At 38.3% G+C, this 22,541-nt stretch overlaps 1 protein-coding gene across 5 annotated transcripts in view; it reads right to left on the bottom strand.

The window, feature by feature from the left end:
* Positions 1–356: 356 nt before the first annotated feature.
* HIBCH (3-hydroxyisobutyryl-CoA hydrolase) overlaps positions 357–22,541 on the bottom strand; it is a 109,426-nt gene continuing 87,241 nt past the window's right edge. For 3 of the 5 annotated variants that reach the window (XM_020993635.2, XM_078146927.1, XM_078146926.1), the window contains 3 exons: positions 15,591–15,710; positions 14,817–14,850; positions 357–657 (listed from right to left, as the gene is read on the bottom strand). In XM_020993635.2, the coding sequence (XP_020849294.1) occupies positions 542–657; positions 14,817–14,850; positions 15,591–15,710 (270 nt within the window). In that variant the 3' untranslated portion in view covers positions 357–541. The remainder of the gene's footprint in view (positions 658–14,816; positions 14,851–15,590; positions 15,711–22,541) is intronic. The other 2 variants (XM_020993636.2, XM_020993637.2) reach the window with 2 other exon arrangements.

The raw sequence follows: 22,541 nt of genomic DNA, 5'->3' as shown, positions 1-22,541 counted from the left end.
ATAGAAATGATTACTGATGCCACAGAAGCTGATGAAATCACTGAGATGGTTCAGAAAAGGAGACCCAGACTTGAGGCTCCCCCACACGTAGAAGGGAGGAAACTGAGGAGTGGCCAGACAGGTACAAGGCCAACTAAGAGGGAGAGGTGACACAAGAACCCAGAGGAAGACAGAGTTGGAAGAGCATCACTGCTGTAGAGAGCTCAAGAATTACCAAGAATATCATATGATCATGTTAAAAGTTTTGTCCCTCAAATATTTTTAATTTAAAGCATGACAAGATGCAATAATTTTACCCTTACTTGAAATAAAAAGAGATATCCTTGGAGAAATACCATCAAACCACAAACAAAATATCACAATCTTTTCAAGAATCTTTATTCAATATTGTCTACATATAATACTACATAAGCTAATCAATGAATAGATCATCACACAATCATGGAAAAAGGACCTGCCATGTCAAATTGAGCTGATTGTCTAATCCATTTTTCTTACTTGTCTACTCATAATAAGCTCTGAGAAAGATCCGTCATTGCAGTTAAAATTTGAGATCATCACTTCCCAAAGACTTAAAGCAGTCATTCAGAAATTCATCAGTTATTTCTTCTAATTTGGCTGGCTTCCACTTAGGGTTCTGGTCTTTGTCAACCAAAACTGCCAAGAAAAAAGGAAGATATAAGTAAATCTTTACATATCCATGCCAGACTTTAATTACCAAAGATGCACAAACTACTCATCTTTTTACAGTACCTCTTTTCCTAAAAAGTATATATTGATTGTGTTCACTTATAATTCGTTTTCTAGGTTGAACTCTGAAATGCCTTGTCATTCTCAATTTCTGAGTGCCAGTGATAGATTGGAGCATGTTTTTAATCCTCTTTAGCCAAAGGTTTAAACCCATCTAAAGCCATAAGGAAATTGTGCACCTCCCAATAACTACTCGAGTCAATGGTACTGACATCAAAATTTAGCCTTCTTGAAGGGTAAAAAGGAACATATCAGAATTAATGAAGTCTTTGTTTTGGAGAATAGTTATTACACTTTAAATTAGTTCAATAAAGGCAAGAATCATTAGTTACAATTTATTTTGGAAACAATATAGAATGTTATCAGTGTCACTGAAGAGACAGAAGGAAACATAACCAGTTATGTTGAATATGACAAGTATTAATACACTTTATTATCTACTAAATACAGAGATTTATATGTGTTCTAAGCATCTCTGGTTATCTTCATACCACGTTGTCTACACTTTGGCCATTATACCCTTATTCTCCTAATCAGCACCTTAGCCTCATGTCCCTGAGATTCTGGCAGGGATCTTTCACCTTATCTCACCCAGAACCAGGTTTCCACATCACTTACTGGGCCACTTCGCATGATTTGCACTCTGCCCTTCCACTAACTTTCTAGCTCCCTTTATGTGTTGATTATAAGGTCCTTGAGGAAAGAGGCTGTCTTGCTTGTTTGTATCTGCAGCCCCAGCAATAGGACCCCCCGATAATGGGTTCACTTTGCTGAACTCTCTGAAATCTGCTATCCTAAAGTCTAGGGTGCTTGGTATTTCCCTCTTTAGATATCACAAGCTCTAACATACCATGATAACTTTTGTTTCCAAAGTTCTAGCTACTCCTACTTTACCAACAAGGTCCTCTCCTCATTCACCAGAATAAGGTCTAGGATGCACATCAGTTCCTCTAATTTAAAAGAAACCTGACTGTAAGGCAGGTCATCACTGCAGTATCTTAAGACATTCCAGAAAATCTAATATTTTTTGATGCCATCTATGCAATCAGCTATTCATCTCTATATCCTCCTTGGTCCTCCAAAGTTTTCAACTCCACCTGGAAGAAATGACAAAGGCACATGTGCCCCTCATTGGCTCCACTTCCTCCCCAGGATTTCATAGTCACCAGAGGCACTAAGTGACAAGAGTAGTTCTCTGTACCCTTTACCAACCACCACTCCCATCTTTCTCCCAAGGCCAGCAATAGCTTTCTTCACACGCCCTGGTACTTGCCAATCCTTCTTAATTCTATGCAGCAGTAGCTGCTCTCCCTTCCCAAGTCGGTCCAAATGCACCCGCTGTGTGAAGAGCCGCGTATTTGTCACACACTGTCAGTGGTATGCAGCTACTTTTCTTTCCTCTTTGCTGTCATGTTTTAATACTCACCAACCTCTTGCCCTCCATTTCAATTTTCCTGTACCCCTTGGAATTTTTTTCTTCTTGGCTTACTTCTTCTATCCTAAGAACTCACAGATTTATAGAATATTTTAGATGAAAGACCTTGCTCTGTCATGAGATAACTGTGCCCCTTGGCAAGTAATTTAATTTTTCTCAGTTTTCTCACCTATAAAATGAGGAGTTGGACTATATGTTCTCTAAGACCCTAATGTCTAGGAATCTAGGGGGGAACAATTTTAGAGCAAGAGACATTTGAGGGTGGACATAGCAGCTTTGGAGGCTGAAGGACAGCAACAGGGTACTGGGTACTTGGGGAGCAATCCTAAGAAGAGAATAGGTAGATAGAGAGAGAATGTATGTGTATTTGTTCATAAACACACACAGAAGCACCAGGAAACCAACCTTTTCACTGGTTGACCCTCATGCCTAGAATGCTCTTTCCCCTTCTCATCTCCACCTCCTTCCTGGCTTCCCTGATTTTCTTCAAGATTCAGCTCAAATTAACCTTCTGTAAGATGCCCTTCCTTTTCTGGTCATCCTCCTCTTCCTACCCTCCCACCCCCATCCCGTTGCTGGTTAATGCCTTTCCTCTGCAGTTACCTCCAATTTACCCTGCAAGTATTTTGTATGTACGTAGTTTGCTTGTTGTCTATCCCATGAGAAGATGAGCTCCCTGAGGACACAGGCTATGTGTTTTTGCCTTTCTTTGTATCACTAGCATTTAGGCAGTATCTCAATAAATGCTAACAGATTTACTTTGCAATTGTGCTTAAAGCATTAATGGCCACCTGACAATTTCTGCCACTGAGAATCATCTCACCTTTTATTTTAATGACTATTGAACCCAAAAGCCTCAGTTTGTTGGTGACCAGAGCTATTCTATACCATGTATAAAATGAGCAAAGAAAGTACTAGTTCTGAAATGCTAATAAAGGAAAATAATTAACTGTCTTAAAGTGAAAAAAAAATGAATTTATTGTGGGAGAAAAGAAGCTACTAGGTCAGAATTTGTTTACAGAGAATTGCTATGTAATTTTTTATGTATATGATGAAGTTTGTTATTTTTTTAAAAATAGCTAATTAATTGTGTTAGAATATGCAAGGGACTGATAAAAATCTGGCATCTGTGATAAATAATGAACTGACACAAATATATGACTAAGATCAATAGATTAAGTACTCAAAAGTTATCAGGAAAAGAAAAACTAAAACTATAAATAACCTTATGAAAAAATGTTCCAAATAATTAATAAGTGAAAATATAAATTAAAACGAGAGGTTTCACCTTGCATTCTTCCTAATTCCCAAGCTGAAGAGAACTCTATAAGAAATCACACAACTGTTCTGACTGGATACATTATACATTTATCTTAATTCAACTTCAACTGGCTGTCATTGCATCAAGGAAGATCTTTTATTCCTTATAAACTGATTCTCTATCTCACTCTCCCCACAGAAGCTATTTAAAACCTTTTTTTCCCCTCCCAAACAAACTCTATCCATCTTCTCTCACTTAAGGATTTTGACTCTGAGACAACTTAGGCTCCTTATCCCATTCTCTTCTTCTCAAAACCACTAGATCTCTTCCCCTACTCTCTACCTTTCCCCCAGTGTCTGGCAATGAGGTGGCCTTTTCTTCTTGCCAAGGCCAACTGCTCTTGCCATGACCCCATCTCCTCCTGTCTTCTTCTGTAGATTAGAACTTCAAACATCCCATCTCTCTCCAATCTTCAACCTCTCCCTATCTACTGGCTCTTTCCCTATTGCCTTCAACTGTGCCCAAGTCTTCCTTCATTTTTACAAAACCTTCACTTGACCCTTCCATTCCCTCAAGCTGTTATTTCTCTCCTTCCTTCTTCTGCTATACTAAAAAAAAAAAGCTTTTTTCACTCCCTGCCTCTACTTTCTTTCCTTTCACCCTCTTCTATATCCTCGGCAATGGGGGTTCCAACCTTACCATTCATCTTAAACAGCTCTCTCCAAAGTTACCAAGTGATATCACAATTACCCAATCTGATAGTCCTTTCTCAGTCCTCATCACTCTTGATTTATATGCTGTATCTGACACTTGCCCAAACTCTCCTCCTGGATATTCTCTCTTTTCTGTGTTTTCATGGCACTATACTCTTATTCTCTCCTCGTTTTCTTTCTACTCAACCACTCTCTTCACCTCCTTTCTTGGCTCATCATTGTTATCACACAACCCCCTAATTTGGGGTGTTCTCCAAGGCTCTTTCCTAGGCCCTCTTCTCTCTCTCTCTCTCTCTCTCTCTCTCTCTCTCTCTCTCTCTCTCTCTCACACACACACACACACACCTATCACCTCATCAGCTCCCATGGCTTTAATTAGCATCTTTATGTGGATGACTCATATCTATCTACACTCAGTCTCTCCTCTGAGCTTCAGTCCCACATCACTGGTTGCTTACTAGACATTTCAAATTAGATAGCCTGGAAATATCTCAAACTCAACATGTCCAAAACTGAACTCAGTCTCTTTCTCCCAAATCTTTTCCTTTTCCAAACTATCCTATATCTATCCAATTTACCACCATCCTTCCAGTCGCCCAGGTTCATAACCTTAGCAAATTCCCCATTCTCCCTCATCCCACATAGCCAATCAGTTGCTTTTTCTACCTTGACAACTTATATCATATCATCAGGACCTCTTCTCTCTACTCACACCACTACCACCTTCATTCAGGACCTTGCCACCTCTCATCAAGATTATCATAATACACTCCCAATTGATCTCCCTGCCTCAAGCCTCTCCTCTACTTCAGATCACCTCCCACACTGCTGCCAAAAAAAAAAAGTTTCTTTAAGTTCAGATCTGACTACTGATCTATCTCTGTACTATTTGACTTCACATCCACTACTCAATAAACTTCCTACTGTCTCTAGGATAAAATATAGGCTTTTTTGTTTAGCTTTTGAAACCCATTCACAGCCTGACCCCAACCTATCTTTCCAACACCACTGAACATGACATCCTTCTCTGTTTTTCACGCGTGAAGCTCTGTCTCCTATCTCCATGCCTTTGCACTGGCTAGCCCCTACATCCAGAATGCATTTGCTCCTGATTGCCACCTCACAGGATCCCTCTCTTCATTCATGGCCCAGTTTAAGAATCATCTTTTAAATGAAGTCTCTCCTGAGGCCTCTCCTCAAGAGCTAGCAAAAAAAAAAAAAATTGAGGCCATTCATCATGAGCTCTTTCTCCTCCCCTCTTCTCTATCTCCTATCTGTCACTTAGAGGCTTTCTGCAATCATCTCCTCCTTCACCTCTCTCTCACATGATGAGGTAGCCTCACTCCTTCCCAAGGTTTATCCTTCTACCAGCTCTAGTGATCCCATGCCATCCTATCCTCTCCAACAGATTGGCCCTTCTCTCTCTCTTACTTTCAATCTCTCCTTGTCAATAGCTCATTCCCTACTGCCTACAAGCATGCTCATGTTTCTCCTGAAAAAAAAAACTCATTTGATCCTTCCAATCCTCTAACTACAGCTTTATAACCCTTCTACCCTTTGTGGCTAAATTCCATGAAAAGGCCTGTCTGCAATAGGTGCCACCACTTTCTTTCCTCTTATTCTTTTCTTAACCCCTTACAATTTGGCTCTCTACTTTTATCATTCCACCACAACTGCTCTCTCCAAAGTTACCAGTGATCTTAGCTGCCAAACCCAATGGTCTTTTCTCAGACCTCCCTCTTCTTGATTCACCTGCAGCCTTTGACACTGTCGGTCACCCTTCCCTCCTTGATGCTCTCCTCTCTAGGTTTTCAGGACACCACTTTCTTTTGGTTCTCCTCCTCCTACCTCTCTGACCCATCCTTCTTCGTCTCTTTCATTGGATCCTTATCCAGATCCCACCCTCTAACTGCAGGGGTCCCTCGGGGTTTGGTCCTGGGTCCTCTTCTCCTTCTATGCTACTTTACTTGGTGATCTCATCAGCTTCCATGGATTTAATTACCACCTGTATGCTGACAATTCTCAAACCTACCTATTTTGTCCCAATCTCTCTGCTGACCTCCAGCTGCATCTCCAACTGACTTTCAAACATCTCAAACTTGATGTCCAATTGTTGCTGTTGTTAAGTCATTTCAGTCATGTCCAACTCTTCATGACCCCATTTGGGATTCTTGTGGAAAAGATACTGGAGTGTTTTGCCATTCCCTTCTGCAGCTCATTTTATAGATGAGAAAACTGAGGCAAACAAGGTGACATCAGACTTGCCTAGGGTCACACAGCTAGTAAGTGAGGCCAAATTTGAACTCGGGTCTTCTTGACTCCAGGCCTGGCACTCTATCCACTGCATCACCTACCTGCCTTGGATGTCCAATAGGCATCTTAAAACTCAATATGTCCAAAACAGAACTCATTATCTTTCCCTCGAAACCTTTTCCCCCTCCTACCTTCCCAACTTCTGTGGAGGGTAACAACATCTCTGCCTCTCAGGCTCACAACCTCAACTCCTCACTCTTACCCCCCCCCATATCCAATTTGTTGCCAAGAGCTGTCAGTTTCATTTTTGCAACATCTCTTGAATATGTCCCCTTCTCTCCTCTGATACTGCCATAACTATGGCGCTGGCCCTCATCACCTCACACCTGGACTACTGCAATAGCCTGCTGATGGCCCTGCCTCTCTCAAGTCTCTCCTCAATCTATTCTATCCATCTTCCATTCAGCCACCAAAGTGATTTTCCTAAAATGCACATTTGACCATGTCACCCTCTACTCAATAAACTCTTCCTGTCACCTACAAAATCGAATACAAGACGCTCTATTCATAACCTAGACCCCCCCCTTCCTTTCTTCTTACATGTTACTCCCTACCACATACACTGTGATCCAGTGACACTGGCCTCCTTGCTGTTCCTTGAACAAGACGAGACACTCCACCTCTCGGCTCCAGGCATTTTCTCCAGCTATCTCTCCTTCCTTGAATGCTCCTCTCTTCATCTCCACCTACTGGCTGCCATGGCTTCCTTTAAGTCCCAACTAAAATCCCATCTATTACAGGAAACCTTTCTCAACCTTTCTTAATCCTAGTGCCTTCCCTATGTTATTCCTATCCTGTATATAGCTTGTGTGTATTTATTTGTTTGGGATTGTCTTTTGCCTCCTTTTGTATTCCCAGTAGCTCAGTAAAATGCCTGGCACATAGTAGGCATTTAATAAATTTTCACTAATTGCTTAATTTATGTCCATCTTCCCCAACTGCCTTTAATTCAACTACTCTGTATTTTTTCTCTGTATTTATTCTGAATATACCAATCTACGTTTCTAGGATATAAGCTCAATAGTAGAGATTATTTCTTTCTTTCTTTTTATTTTTTTTTGTATTTTTATCTGTGCTGGTGGCAGTGGATAGAGCGACATGCCTAAAGTCAGGAAGACCTATCTTCCTGAGTTCAAATCCGGTCTCAGACACTTACTAGCTGTGTGATCTTGGGCAAGTCACTTAACCCCATTTGCCTCAATTCCTCATCTGTCAAATGAAGTGAAGAAGGAAATGGCAAACCACCTCAGTATCTTTACCAAGAAAAAAACCCAAACAGGGTCATGAAGAGTCAGACACGAGTGAAACAACTGAACAGCAACAAAAATATGCAGCTTCTGGCACAGAGCAGGCACTCCCCACAAACTCAGACCCAATGACACAGGTCTCCTTGCTATTCCTTGTAGGAGAGACTCCATCTCCAGCCTCCAGGCATTTTCACTGTCTGTCCCCGAGGCCTGGAATGCTATTCCTCTTTATCTCTTCCTACTGGCTTCCCTAGCTTCCTTCAAGTCCCAGCTAAAATCTTATCTTCTACAAGAAGCCTTTCCTCACTCCCCTTTAATACTAGCGCCTTTCCTCCGTTAATTTTCTCCAATTTATCCAGTATATATCTTGTCTACATGCAACTGTTTTCATGTTATCTCCCCCATTAGACTATGAATTCCTTTAGAGCAGGAATTGTTTTTTCGACTTTCTTTGAAACTCCAGCATTTAGCATAGTGTTTGATACATCACAGATGCTTAACAAATGCTTATTAACAAACTGGCTTGTTGACTGGTTGATTGATTGAAATAGAGAAATAATGGGGGGGGCATGGAAATATAGACACACTAATGTATTATTGGTAGAACTGTGAATTGGGCCAACCCTCCTGAAAAACAGTTTGGAATTATCTGATAAAAGTTATTAAACTGTTCATACCCAGCGACAGAGCAATCTCACTAATGAGAATCTATTCCAAGGAAGAAATGACAGAAAGGTAGAAGTGTATGTGCATTTGTATGGGTGTGTCTAAGTCTGTCACTCCACAATCCCCTAAATAGACATAGTACTTTCTATGACAGAATAAAATTGGAAACAAAGTTGGAGGAGGCCATCAAATGACAAATAGCTGAACAAATTGTATGCTATGAATGTAAGACAATAAAATATCACTGTACTCTAAGAAATGACAAATATGAGGAACTCAAAAAATGTGGCAAGATTTGTATAAACTAATGCAAAGTGAAGAAAGCAGAACCTGGAAAACAATATACACAACGACAACGATGTACACAGAAAGAGGAAAAACAAATTGGATGCTGGGTAATTTAGGGGCACAGCGAAGGGAGAGCTGGCCATGGAGTCAGGAAGACCTGAATTCAAATTTGGCCTCAGACATTTACTAGAGTGTGACCCTGGAAAGTCACTTAACTTCTGTCTGCCTCATGTTCCTCTATTGTCTGCTGGGGATAATAATAATAATACTTACCTCCCAGGGTTGCTGTGATATTATTTGTAAAGCACTTAGCACAATGTCTCACAAATAGTAGGCACTTAATAAGTGCCTGTTCCCTTCCCTTTCTTTCCCTCCCTAATTACAATAACCAAGTTTGGCCCCCAAAAGATGAGAAAATGTACCTCCCTCCATCCTCTGCAGAGCAGGTGTGGAACATAGCATAGGTCAGACACTTGATGGGTCATTTAATTCTGCTGAACTCCTTTTTTCCCCCTCTCCCTTCTACATTCTTTGTTACAAGAGAAGGCTATCTTGCGAACAGGGCAGAGGAGACATTTGGAAATGAAAGTGATATGAAGAAAGCAGAAACAGAAGAATAATGTACATGATGACAATGATGTAAATAAAAACAGCACGAAGAGGCCAGCAACCTCAGATTAAATGCAATGACCAACAGAGATTGCAGAAGACAGATAAAATATACCTCTTTCCTCTAAGTAATGGGGTGGGGAGAATTTACTATCAGAGTAGATTGTTGTTTATGCTGTCACAGTCACAATCTGTTTTGCTCAATCATTTTTTCTTTGTTACAAGGGAAGGTTCTATTACAGGGGAGGAACTTTTTTTTTTAATGGCTTACTGTGGATATGAATATGAATAGGAAACAATGAACTTCCCAAGTAATTAAGGCTTTTACAAGATTTTAAAAAAATAATACATAGCAAGAAATTTCCTGTGATGAAATATAACAAAAATGTTGATTTAAAAAAAAATTTAAAATATTTTACCTAAGCCCATTTTGAATTTGGAATGCAAAGGAATAGGCTCAAGTTTAAGTTGAGTGCTTGTTATCTTTAAAATAAACAAGGGCAATAATTGCCACATTGAAAAGAAAGAAGTTTACAGAATAAGGGCTTCTTTTAGATTAGCTCCTTGTTGGATGCTGAAAGCTGCTGTGCCTGTATCAGGCTATACTGAAACCTGAGCTTTCACCAGTTCATAAAAACATGAAGGGAGAGGAATGTTCAAATATAATACACTGAGCTTCCTACTCTGCACTTTCAGAAAAGCAACTGCCATCCTAAGAGTCATCAGGAAATCGTATACTGGCTGCCTTGTGCATGATCAAATGGGATGAATTCCTTCCCTAAAAAGTGGGCCCTGCAACTCATTCTCAATTCTCTCTCTGTCTCTACCATTTCTCCTATTTCACTGCCGTCATCTCTCAGCATAGCTACACACTATCCCCTCCAGGGATTATAGACTGAGGCAGCCCCTTTGTTATCTCTGAAAGGAGAAGTAGGAGGATCAGAGGCAGCTATGTGCCCAGCATTAATGCTGTGAGGAAATTTTAACAATACTGAAAGGCAAATGTCATAGTTCAGAACTGTTCCCCTAGGAGTGACATGCTGCAGTTGGACAGTTTGAGATTCTTCTTTATGATAAGAAAAACACATATAAGATGTGTATATGTATGTATATATACTACATACGTGTATGTATATATACATATGTGTGCACATGCACACACATATCCCTCTCCCCAAACGTAAGGAAGCCCACAAAGGCCGCTACCTCCTAGGGAATGAAAGGAAGGAAAGAAAGAAAGGAGGAATAAAGGTAAAACAGGACAATCCTGAAAATCTCCTTTTCTACTTCAACATTTCTTCCCCTGTAAGAGTGCTGGATAATCCCATTATTTTCCTAAGATTATTCTGAATTTCAAAATATTATAATAAAGTAACTAGTACAAATTTATTTTCATGTTTTCCAAAGTATAAAACCAAAAGGGCAGAATCCACCAGATTTTGGCTATCCCCTTTCTTTAGCTTAAATAGCTGCATCTCTATTCCCTGTGATTAATTCCCCACCTATTGACTTAGCTTTTGGACAGCATCCCATAAGATGCCTATCGGGTCATATTCCATTATGAAACATGTGCTAGCTCACCAGTTCTTCTGACATGACCTGCTTTTATTTTTTTCTGCAAACAGGGATAAGAGGGCTATTCTGGACAGCATTGCCAGAATAGTGCCTTTATTTTATAAAATTGTATTAATGAAGGAGCTTCTGTGGAATACAAATGGGTCAGAATGCTCCACATAGTACAACTGAGGTAGTAAATGGACTCTCATAATCATGACAAACTTCTATAAAAGAAGTAAAGGAGTAAACACAGCCATAACCAGCAATTTCAGCACTTGGGGCAACTGGCACCAAACTGATGGAGTAGAATGATAGGTGTCCTCAAACTGACTCGGTAACTCAGAAGGTGAAAACGATACAAGAAGTGACTGAGATGGAATAATTACTATAGTAACTTAGGGAGTAGAATCACAGAGCTATGAGACCTCAGAAAGTCTAATTTAGCTATAGGACATGGGGTCCTATGGTCTTTCTACTCCAACAAAGAGACAAATAGAGATTCAGTGAGGCCTCTTCCCTTGTGAGAGTGAAATAATGATAAGATGATTATACTCACTTGGGGGAAGTGCTGCTGCTCCGCTTCTGGAGGAAGCACAGGAGAGAGGAAAAAGAGGGAGGAGAAACCCTAGCAAAGCAACATGGTAGACTGGAGATTTATGGGACAGAAGAAGAAGAGAGAAGGTAAAAAGGCTCCAGTCTGCTGCCTTATGATACTAAAACTCACCAGGGCTCAGCCAGCATTGGAGTTTGAGGCCTCTACACATTCAAGTCTACTCTACTGAAGAAGAACATATGCTAAATTTCTGTACCCTCTAAATTTCCCACCCTGGAACAAAGCCCCAGTAGCCCAGGACTCGTTCTAGCTCTGCCTTAAAGGTCTCACTGTAATACCCAATCATAGCCTGGAGGCGTAGCCCTGGGTTTTCAAAGATTATGACCTGGAAGCATGAGTGCCATGGGTCGCACATACAAAAATGTGCTTGTCACCTGAGGCCTGTCCTAGCTCACTGAAGGCAATCTGCTTGTGGTCTCCATTTAGCAGAATTTTTGGCCATAACAATTTATGAGGGACACTTTACTAATACGTAGAGAAGCTGGGGTTGAGTCAAAAGAGACAATCCCCACACCAATAAAAAATCATGGCTCTTTCAAAGTATCAAAGTAGAGGAATAAAGAAAGATGGTTTTATTTGGTTTCAATATATGTTGTAGATGTTCAAGATAAGAAAAGCTATAAGACTACTTTTCTGTTTTAACCAATTTGCTATATGAGTAGATATATTTTCTCCCTTTTTCTTTTAAAAGAAATGAGCATTTTTCGCTTATGCTCTGAAGTGAATTATAAATGAAGCTAGACTTTTGAGAGGGGGAGGTTCACAAGGACAGCTGCTATAGTACATCTGTTCATCTAGCCTTACAATTTAACTTAGTGCCGTTGTCTTTCTGCTCTACACCAGAAATCTGAGAGAACTCTGAAGCAGCAGTGAATCACTGTTTACCATTTACATGCCAAAGCCTGGTGTTCTAGGAACTTAGATGCTTTAAATTCTTTTCAGGTCAACACAAATATTTCCAGGCCTGGACTGGAATCTAAGGAGTTATAAAGTTCTTGATTAATGAGTTTATTTATGAAATAATTGGAATTCGAAAACATATGTTATTACATATCCCTGTTTTCTAAAATGGTTATCATTTTCTAAAATATTGGCAAATGACATAATTTGTTAGGATAAAAAAAGGTGGCTGAGTTAGTACACAGAAAGGCACTATCAAAGCCATTTGTTTCATTTATTCAGGTTTAAAAGGTATCTAAAGTTTCTGTTGTATCTAAATTTCCTCTTTTCGATGGAAGCTAGAAATAAAAATAATATAGAGTACAGGTATTGCCCTGCACTTTAATAATGTATTTTAATATGCATTATTTAATATTTAATATGCAATAATGAATTTTAATAATCTAGGGAAGATTCAACATAATTTCAACGCCTATAAAGGTGGTCTCAAAATATACCCAATCTCACCACACAGACCCCACTCCCACTCCCATCTCTTTCCTTTTCTGGAAAGAATGAATAGCACTCTTCTCTTCCTTCCCTTCCTGCTTCTCCCTTCATCTGTTCATGTTCTAGCTCCTGCTTTCTTCCTCCTACTCATCCCTTCACTATTCCATGTTTTCTCTACTTCTAATCCTTTTCCTCTTTTCATTTCCATTTTGTCTTTTTTGCCCCCTCTGACTTTTAATACAATAATTTTCCCGTCTTTATGATTCTTTCCTCTTTTATTCACTCAGTTAATGTAAGCATTTATTAACCACCAATTACGTACCAGGCCCTAGAGATATAAAGACAAAAATAAAATACTCCTTTCTTCACGGTGCTTATCTTCTCTTAGGGGCAAATATGTACACAGAAAATCAAACAGAAAATATATAATGTAATTTCTAGTGGCGAGAGCAGTAGCAACTTGGGGGCATCAAGACATGTTTCCTACGGGAGATGGTACTTAAGCTGAGTTTTGAAGGAAGTAGAGGATTCTAAGAGGTAAAGGTGGGGAGGGAGTGCAATCAGCACATACAAACACATAAAGATGAGAACATAAGGTCATGTACGACAACAACAGGTAAGCCAGTTTGGCTGGAACACAGTGCATATGAAATAAGACTAAAACAGCAGGCCACAGTCAGACTGTGTGGGCTGTTAAAGGCCAAACAAAGTAGTCTGTATCTTATCCTAGAGCAGGATCCCTGGTGTCCTTGGAGACCCAAGAACTTGGATAAGCAAAAAAATTAAAAAATCACATTTTTACTTTCATTGTTGTTGTTCATCGTTCAGTCTTATCAGTCATGTCTGACTTTTCATGGCCCTACTTGGGGTTTTCTTGGCAAAGATACTAGAATGGTTTGTCATTTCCTTCTCCAGCTCATTTTATAGGTGAAGAACTAAGGCAAATAGAGTTCAGTGTCTTACCCAGGGTCCTATTGCTAATAAGTGTCTGAAGACAGAGTTGAACTCAGAACGATGAATCTTCCTGACTACAGGCCTAGCACTCTATCCACTGTGCCACTTAGCTGTCCATTGCTTTCATTATCTTCTAACTAAAATTTAGTTATTTCCTTCCATTTTGATTTTTCAAAAAAACATTACTCCGAGAAGGGGTCCATAAGCTTTGCCAGACTGCCAAAGTGGTCCATGACACTAAAAATGTTAAGAACCCCTGGACTAGAGGAAAGAAGGAACTGAAACTTACTGAGCAGGGGATTGATTGGCAAGTCAACTCTTCCCCACTTCCTAGGCCAGCATCCCTAATCTTTCTTTTGCAGTAAAATATTACTTTTTATTTCCCTAAACCCTTGAAATCACTAGGAAGAAGGAAGACAGTGCAGTCATGGATAGTAAAGGATAGGGTGGGAAGGAGACAATGGAGTAGGAGGGTTGTGCCTCAAAGCTTCAGGACTGAGTCATGTTAGTGACCTGTGGTGACATCCTCTATTGGAATGTCCATTAACAGTGATGAAGACATAAAAGGAGTGATCAGCAACTGGCTGACAGCTCTATTCTGGGACGGTATATAAAAGAAAAAATAAAGATTCCACCTTTAAGCCTGTGCCCACACACCTACATAATCACCTTCCACAGCATCTAGGATGGTGGACAGCAGTGAACTGTTTAAATCTAACGAGCTCATACTGCACCTAACAGAGAGCAGGGCACTAGGCCCTATGAGCAAGTTGAGCTTTCTTAACATCAAGCACAGTAGTTACAAGGTGAGCTATATTTTTCAAACACCATCAATATCGGAAGAAGAGTCCTCTCTTAAGCAATGTTATGGGTAGTACTGATGAAGTACTTTGCTAGCCTGAGAAAAGATAAACTTGTCACTGACAAACTATCGCATCTCTGACCAAAGCATGCGGTACCAGCCTAACCCTAATCTTAGTCATATATAGTCATCAAGCAAGAAAAATAATTGTTTCCTTACTTGCTCGAACACCTTCGTAAAAGTCAAAGCCTCTCTGAAAGTTAAAGAAACAGAGATGAACTTAGGTAATATCACGCACATTTTGAAACACACAAAATTTTCAAGACACAATTAATATAATTTTGTTTCTGATTAAATGAAAGACAATAGTACCCTCTTTACCCAGGAACTGAACTAAATTGTTGACAGAGAAGAAGAAAACAAATTGGTTACTTTTTATTGTCAATTAAACTCTTAATCCCCCAGGGGTTATTTTGTTTGTTTGTTTTGGGGGATGGGACAAGGTTGTACATTAAACAGTATATTTCTTTTTGATGATAATCACAAAAATGACTGATTCATTCCTCTTACAGCAAAATGGTCATTCAACAGGCACTATGCACAACACAGAAACAGAGAGATCCTGCTGGCGGGAGGCATATGACAACGAGATACTTAAATATGCAAATGTGGGCCTTCTTTTAAAAAAAATACACAGGCCAACAAAACATAGCATGTAGGATTATGCTGTCTGCTTTTAAAATATACTCAGAATAGTATTTGTAATAATAAAAACAATGCTGTTAATCCTTTGTTCCCAGATAACATAGATTTACTATTGCATAGACGTAACTGTTTGATATAAAATCATGAATGGTATCACTAAGAGCAGTTTCTCCCTGTAATCAAAACCAGTTACTCTTATGGGTGAGCACACAGTAGGTGTTTAATAAACGTCTACTGACTGTTGACCATGTTGTACTTTCAAATTCCCAGGCACTAAGAAATTCTTACCAAGCATGCTTGACTCAGCCTATATTCCATAATTAACACTTCTGGTAAGCTCTTTGAAGACCCCTCCATCATCTGTCTTAATGTGATCTTTAAGGAGGATGGAGACATTTTTTTAATTATCTGTTGAGACAAAGGGTTAAGTACATATTTATAGTGTCTTTACCACCTCTATTAAATCAACATAATCTTTATCTGCACATATCCTTTATTTGCAGCAAAATGGTTTCATGGATGGTGCTAGACGTGGAGTTACAAAGACCTGAGTTCGAATTCTATTTAAGATACTTTTTAGTTTCATGACCCTAGGTAAGTCATTTAATTGCTCTCTACCTCAGTTTCCTCATCTGTACAATGGAGATAATAATAGCAACTACCTCACACAGTTGTTTTGAGAATAAAATAACAAATGAAAAGTGTTTTACAAACCTTAAAGCGCTGTATAAGTGCTAGCTATATCTTCAAATATTCAACACAATAAAAATTACAGACATGATGACATAATTGTAATACTTCCATTTCCTTTCACGTTTGTAGGACAGGCTGTTGATGTGTGTGTAGCCATGTATGTAGCCATGACTAACTGTGTGGCCTCACAATCTCAGTTTTCTCATTTGGATAATGGAGATAATAACTGTTCCTACTTCACGTGGTCAAGTGAGGCTCAAGTGAGGTAATACATGTTTACAAAGAGTTTTGTAAACTTTAAAGTGCTACATAAGTGTCTGTTATTATTAGTATTGTTATTATAAAAAGACTAACTGGGAGTTCTAACAAACTTAATATATGTTAAGATTAACCTTTGATTTGCAGCTGATATATATACATACATATATACATATACATATATATGTGTATGTATGGGTATGTGCGTGTGTGTGTGTGTGTGTGTGTATATATATACACACACACACACACACACACATATATACACACACACATAATGTGAGAGAGAGAGAAACTCTGCATAGCCTGTTAATGAATGACTACCATAAAAACTTTTGGTGATGATTTTTAACTTCCCACTAAGTCCAGAAATAGAAAATTCTAATTAGAGATTGCAGGTCTAAGTTGCATTCTCAAGTTCAACTATATAAAGAATGACTGTATCCATAAAAAGACTAAATGGGTAGAAGACAATATGTTACATACAAGCTACAAGAGCTGAGGTCCCAGTTTTTTTTTTAACACAGTCTCGGTGACATTCACTGAACTTTTCTTGCATCCAACCATTATACAAAGTCCATTTGTGAAACTTTAGTTGCTGATCAAAATTACCATGCTGGTGGTAAATTCTCTTAGTGATCTTTTAATAATATAACATTTGTTCATCATATTAGAGTGATTTTCCCTCTGCTTGCTTGGGTTTTTTTGTCCTTTCTTTATCTATATGTTATTCTTACTGTAGAATTTTCTAATGTGATTTTCTCTATAGACAGAGAAGTGATGGACTCAGAGCACATACTGACATTTTTTTTTAGACGATGCTAAAGTGAGAATTTATTTTGCTTGATTACACATTTGTTACAAGGGTACTGTTTTCCTTTATTTTTCAATTTGGGAGGGGAGGGAGATTGGAGTGAAAAAAGTAGATTTTCACTATTTGAAGAAAATTTTACCAAAAAAAAATATGGTACTTGACTAATTAGCTTATGGCTCTTCAGTTATTTAACTTTTAAAAAAATTTTCTTTATATTTCAGGTCATTTTAATCTATCCATGAAGAAAGAGGCATAATTGAGGAGCTAAGTTCTTCCCTGGCCTCTCATTCCACCACCTTCCTGTAAGTCTTTACCAAAGACTTACAAATCTATTCTAATATCTTTACCAAAGCCTTTTATAGCAATGTTGTATCCTTGTGAGTCAGGGAAGTAAAGAGAGAACTATTCGACAGGCTGGAGGCTCATCATACCTGTTTTAGGGGAACCTACGAAAATTGTTAAAATTACTAAACTAGAACTGCTCAGGATTAGTACTTCATATCTGGTCAGTTCATGAAAACCTTCTGAAGACCATTAAATCTTCATTAAATTAACAAACTGATTTGCAAAAAAAAACAACCTAAAAATTAGTCATGACTTGAACTTTTCCCAATTTATAAATGCTTAATGAAGTAATAATGTGCCTATCTTCCTCCATGATGATGTTCTTCTTGTTTTCTTTTTGTTTAGAATATACCTCTGTATATGCATGCATACATACAGACAATTTAATTTTTGATGAATTCTGAAAGGTCCTGCAGGAAAAATTGTGAAGTTGGGATTCTAATTGTTACTACAAAGAACCACAGGTTTAAATTTAGTTCAGGTATCATAAGTCACTGTAACAGTCTGTCAGTTCACAAAGTTTTTTTCATCAGATTCAACAAACTATAATTAAGAAGTATGGTTTTGTATGAATTCAGGATAGTCACAAAGTATTAAATAAAAATAATCAGTCTTACACATTGCATACACATATACACATGTATATGAACAGCTATAATTACATAAAGATCTGCAACATAACTATATATGTATACACACATATAAACACATAATTCTGTAATACAAATGTTCAGACTGACAACTAGTGTAAGTAAAAGACTCACAGGGAAAAAACTAAAACCCATCTATTGAAAAATACTGCTTTATGGAAATATAAAATTTTGCTTTTACCCTTTCAGAGATTATACAAAAAGTCTATTTTTCTCACTAGATATAACAAAAATAGTCTTCATTTAAAAAATACTTTGCTTAAATACAAAGCCCTTTGCAGAATCCACCTAGGTCCTTATTGTAGGGTCCCCACCCCTATCAAGGCAGAAAATCGATCTCATAGGTCTAAGACTTGGTGAGAGTTGGTGGGATGGAATGCTTAACTAGAATAAGACTATGAAAAAGTATGCTTTATTCAAAAGGAAAAGAAAGGCTAAAGGTGGCTATAGTATGGTATTATATATTTTAAAAACCCAGATTCTTTGCAGAAGTAAGGAATATGGTCATGGAACATAAAGATGTCAGACTTTTTCAATATGTTGGTTAGTTTTGTTGAACTGGTTTTTTTTAAAGGAAAAGTAGATGATATAAAGACAAAAGATATCAATAATTTTTTTAAGAAAAAGAAGAAAGGTAGAGCCCCTTCAGGGAGAAGCATAGTAGAAACCATTTAAGTGAAGATAAATTGAGGGTGGAAAAAAACACTAAAATGGTGGGGGAATATATTATAGGGCAACTGGACAGGAGGAAATAGCTAAGAGATTTGGGAAATGGATCACCTGACACAGAGAGATGACATAATAAAATTGATATTGGAGTGATTTTGACCACACAGACATCTTGCTGGAGCTCCCTTTTCTGCCAAAAGCAGAATAAGCAGATTATCTTTGAATTGTACTGATCACAATTTATCTTTCAAAGAGGTAAATGAAGCAAAGAGGGCAAATGCTATTCTGGACATGAATCTTACCAACAAGAAGGAGCTGACTGCTGAAGCTGAAATGACAAAAACACTGGGGACAAGTGGCCACTCCATCTTAGAATTCATAACAGAGACAGAGGAGAGCAAAACATAATCTGACAATCTATATTTTGAGAGAACAGATTTTGAAGCTTCAGAGAAAGGAAAGGTAGGAGCCAAAGGGGGAAGTTAAATCATGAAGGATGGGAATCTATCAGGACTGAAATTCTCTTTAAAATAAATAAATAATTAACTTCTGACAAAATAAAAATGGTAAGATGTCTAAGAGGATCAAGGTGGATATAAAATGAACTCAGATTTTTAGAAGGCACATTTGGAAGATAGGAGCAATGACAGCTAACAGAAGAAGAACAGAGTAACAGTCTTGTCAGGAGCCCCAAAAAGCTAAGGTAGAACTGAGATTGTAGCAATAAATACTACGGACAACAGAAGTAATCTTTTAGCTATTTTGGAGGCAAGAGAAAACTCAACAAAAGAACAGGATCACTACATGGTATGGGTGGAACACTAATAATAGACAACAGAAAAAAGATAGGGCTACTCAATTATCACTTTGCCTCTACTTTCTCTCCCAAGGAAAATGAACTTTGGACTAAGATAGGACATAAAGAGTGAATAAGGAATTAAAATCTAAGACAAATAAGGCATTAATAAAGACCTCTTGCATAACTGAAATTATTTCACCTGGGGCAGGGCCAAAAGTGATACAGAGGATAGTTGGAGGGCACAATAGCAAAACGAAGAACTATGGCAGGAAGAGGACATAGTCCCATGAAAGGGAAGAGGCATTATAATGGCACAGAGGACTGCTCAACCAGATGTGCCTTGTTCTGGAAGAATAAGTACTTCGTCTCCCTCAGAGAGACCCACTTGCACCTTCTGAAGTGTTTTCTTTTCTATTCTTTTCTTTTTTTGGGAGGGGAGGAGGATTGGGGGAAGCAGATTAAATGTAAGGAGAATATCACAGTGATGGGACCATAAGGGAGAGGCCAAATAAGGGAATAGTCTCACACTGTGCAGTACAGGGAGAGTGATCTCTGGACTGCTACAGTGAGGATGCAAATGGTCCTGAGGAGTCAGCATACATACCCCATGGAAGTCAGCACTCTTGAGGCACATTCCCAGCAGGCCCTGGCTACAGCTCTGCACTTAGCTGCCTTCAATGAGTTTATATAAGTAAGCACAGATGAGCTACATCCTAAGATACTAAAAGAACAACTAAATGTGAATGGTGAAACACCTTTAGTGATCTCTAAAAGCCTGGAGAGAAGAGGAATTGTGTTGCAGTATTATAGAAAAGCAAATGGCTTCATTTTCCATACAGGGAAGAGGGGACTTGTAGACTACAGACCAATGAGTTTGACTTTTATTCCTGGAAAGATTCTGGATTGTGTTATTAAAGAGGTTGTTCATGGACATTAGGAAGGGAAATAATGATAACTAAGTGCCAGAATTAGTTCATCAAGAATGAGTCATGCCAAACTAACCTCATTTCCTTTTTATACAGAGCATCAAGATCAGAAGAATTCTATAGACATAGTAAACCTAGAATGCATCAAAGCATTTAACATTTTCTCTCCTGCTGTCATTGTGGACAAGATGGAGAATGTAGACTAGATGATAGTGTAAGTAGAAAGATTCATAACTGGTTGAATCTGAGAGCCAAAGAGTGGTGTAGAATGTAGGAAGGCCTAGCAACCTTCCTAGAGTACCCCAACAACCTGTCCTTGCCCCTGTGCTTTTTAACCCTTTTATTGATGACTTGGGTGAAGGCATAAATGGCATGCTCACCAAATTTGCTGATGACATAATGTTGGGAGCAATAGCTAATAATGGATCAGGATCCAAAAAAAGATATAAAATAGAGTAAAACAATTGCCCAAATCTATATAAGATGAAACCCAATAGGAACAAATGTAAAGTGGAGCTACGCTGGAGCTAGAAAAATAAATTTAACAAGTGCAAGATAGGAGAGGCCTGGCTAGACAACAGATTATACAAAAAACATCTAGGGGTGTTATTGCAGTCAACTCAAAATGAGACAGCAGTGTCAAAGAACCCCCCCAAAATGTTATCCTAAACTGCATGGAGAAACATAGTACTCAGTTCTAACAATCTGGCTATACTCTGTATTACTGGAAGTCACATTTTAGAAGGAAGGTAAGGAAATCAAAAGATAATTGTAATAACAGGCAAGTTTGGCCTTGGGTATAAAATGAAGCAGGGCAGAGACTAATAGCACTTTGTCAAAATAACTTGCTAGTCATAGCAAACACTCTTTTTCAACAATTTTGCGTTTCCAATAATACAAAAGGTGACTCTACACATGGACATCACCAGATGGTCAATAATGAAATCAGATTTATTATATGCTTTGCAGCCAAAGATGGAGAAGCTCTATACAGTCAGTTATGGCTCAGGTCAAGAGCTTCTTCTTGTTGCAAAATTCAGACTTACATCGAACAAAGTAGGGAAAGCCATCAGAACATATAGGTATGACCTAAATAACATCCTTTATGAATATAAAGTGATGAACAGATTTAAGATATTAGATCTGGTAGATAGAGTACCTGAAAAACTATAAGATTCGAAATATTGAGCAGGAAGCAGTAACAACAACAACAACAAAAATCCAAAGAAAAAGAGCAAGAAAGCAAAATGGCTGTCTGATAAAGCTTTCCAAATAGCTTAGGAAAGAAGGAAAGCAAAAGGGAAAGGAGAAAGGGAAAAATATACCCAAGTGAATGAAAAATTCTAGACAATAGGGAGGAGAGAAAAGAAAGTCTTCTTAAATGAGCAATGCAAGGAAATTGAAGAAAAAAATGGAATGGAAAAGATGAGATCTCTTCAAGAAAATTAGAGATATCAAGGGAACATTTCATGCAAAAATAGGCAGGATAAAAGACAAAAATGGTAGGGACTTAACAGAAATAGAAGAGATTAAGAAAAGATGGCAAGAATACAAAGAAGAACTATACAAGAAAGATTTTAGTATCACTGATAGCCATGATGGTGCGTTCACAATCTAGAGCCAGAACTCTTGGAGAATGGAATTAAGTGGGCCTTAGCAGTACTGCTAACAATAAGGCCAGAGGAAGTGACAGAATTCCAAATGAGCTATTTAAAATCCTAAAAGATGATGCTGTTAAAGTACTGCATTCAATATGCCAGCAAATTTGGAAAACTAGTGGCCACTAGATTAGAAAAGATCAGTTTATGTCCCAATCCTAAAAAAGGGTAATAGCAAAGAATGTTCAAACTACTGAACAACTGCACTTATTTCACACATGAGCAATATTATGCTTAAGATTCTGCAAGCCAGGCTTCAGCAATATGTGAACTGAGAATTACCAGAAGAACAGGTTGATTTTCAAAAAGGTGGAGGAACCCAGAGACCAAAAACAACTAGGCAACTGGTCCTCTTACTTCCTGGCAGAGAGAGAAGAAATGGAAGCAGTGTCAGGTTTTATATTCTTGGGCTCAAATATCACTGCAG

This window comes from Phascolarctos cinereus, unplaced genomic scaffold (assembly GCF_003287225.1).
Source record: "Phascolarctos cinereus isolate Bilbo 61053 unplaced genomic scaffold, phaCin_HiC Scaffold_726;HRSCAF=1367, whole genome shotgun sequence".
Classification (NCBI taxonomy): domain Eukaryota; kingdom Metazoa; phylum Chordata; class Mammalia; order Diprotodontia; family Phascolarctidae; genus Phascolarctos; species Phascolarctos cinereus.
The sequence above is the reverse complement of the archived record's forward strand: the minus strand, read 5'-3'. Positions and strand labels throughout refer to the sequence as shown.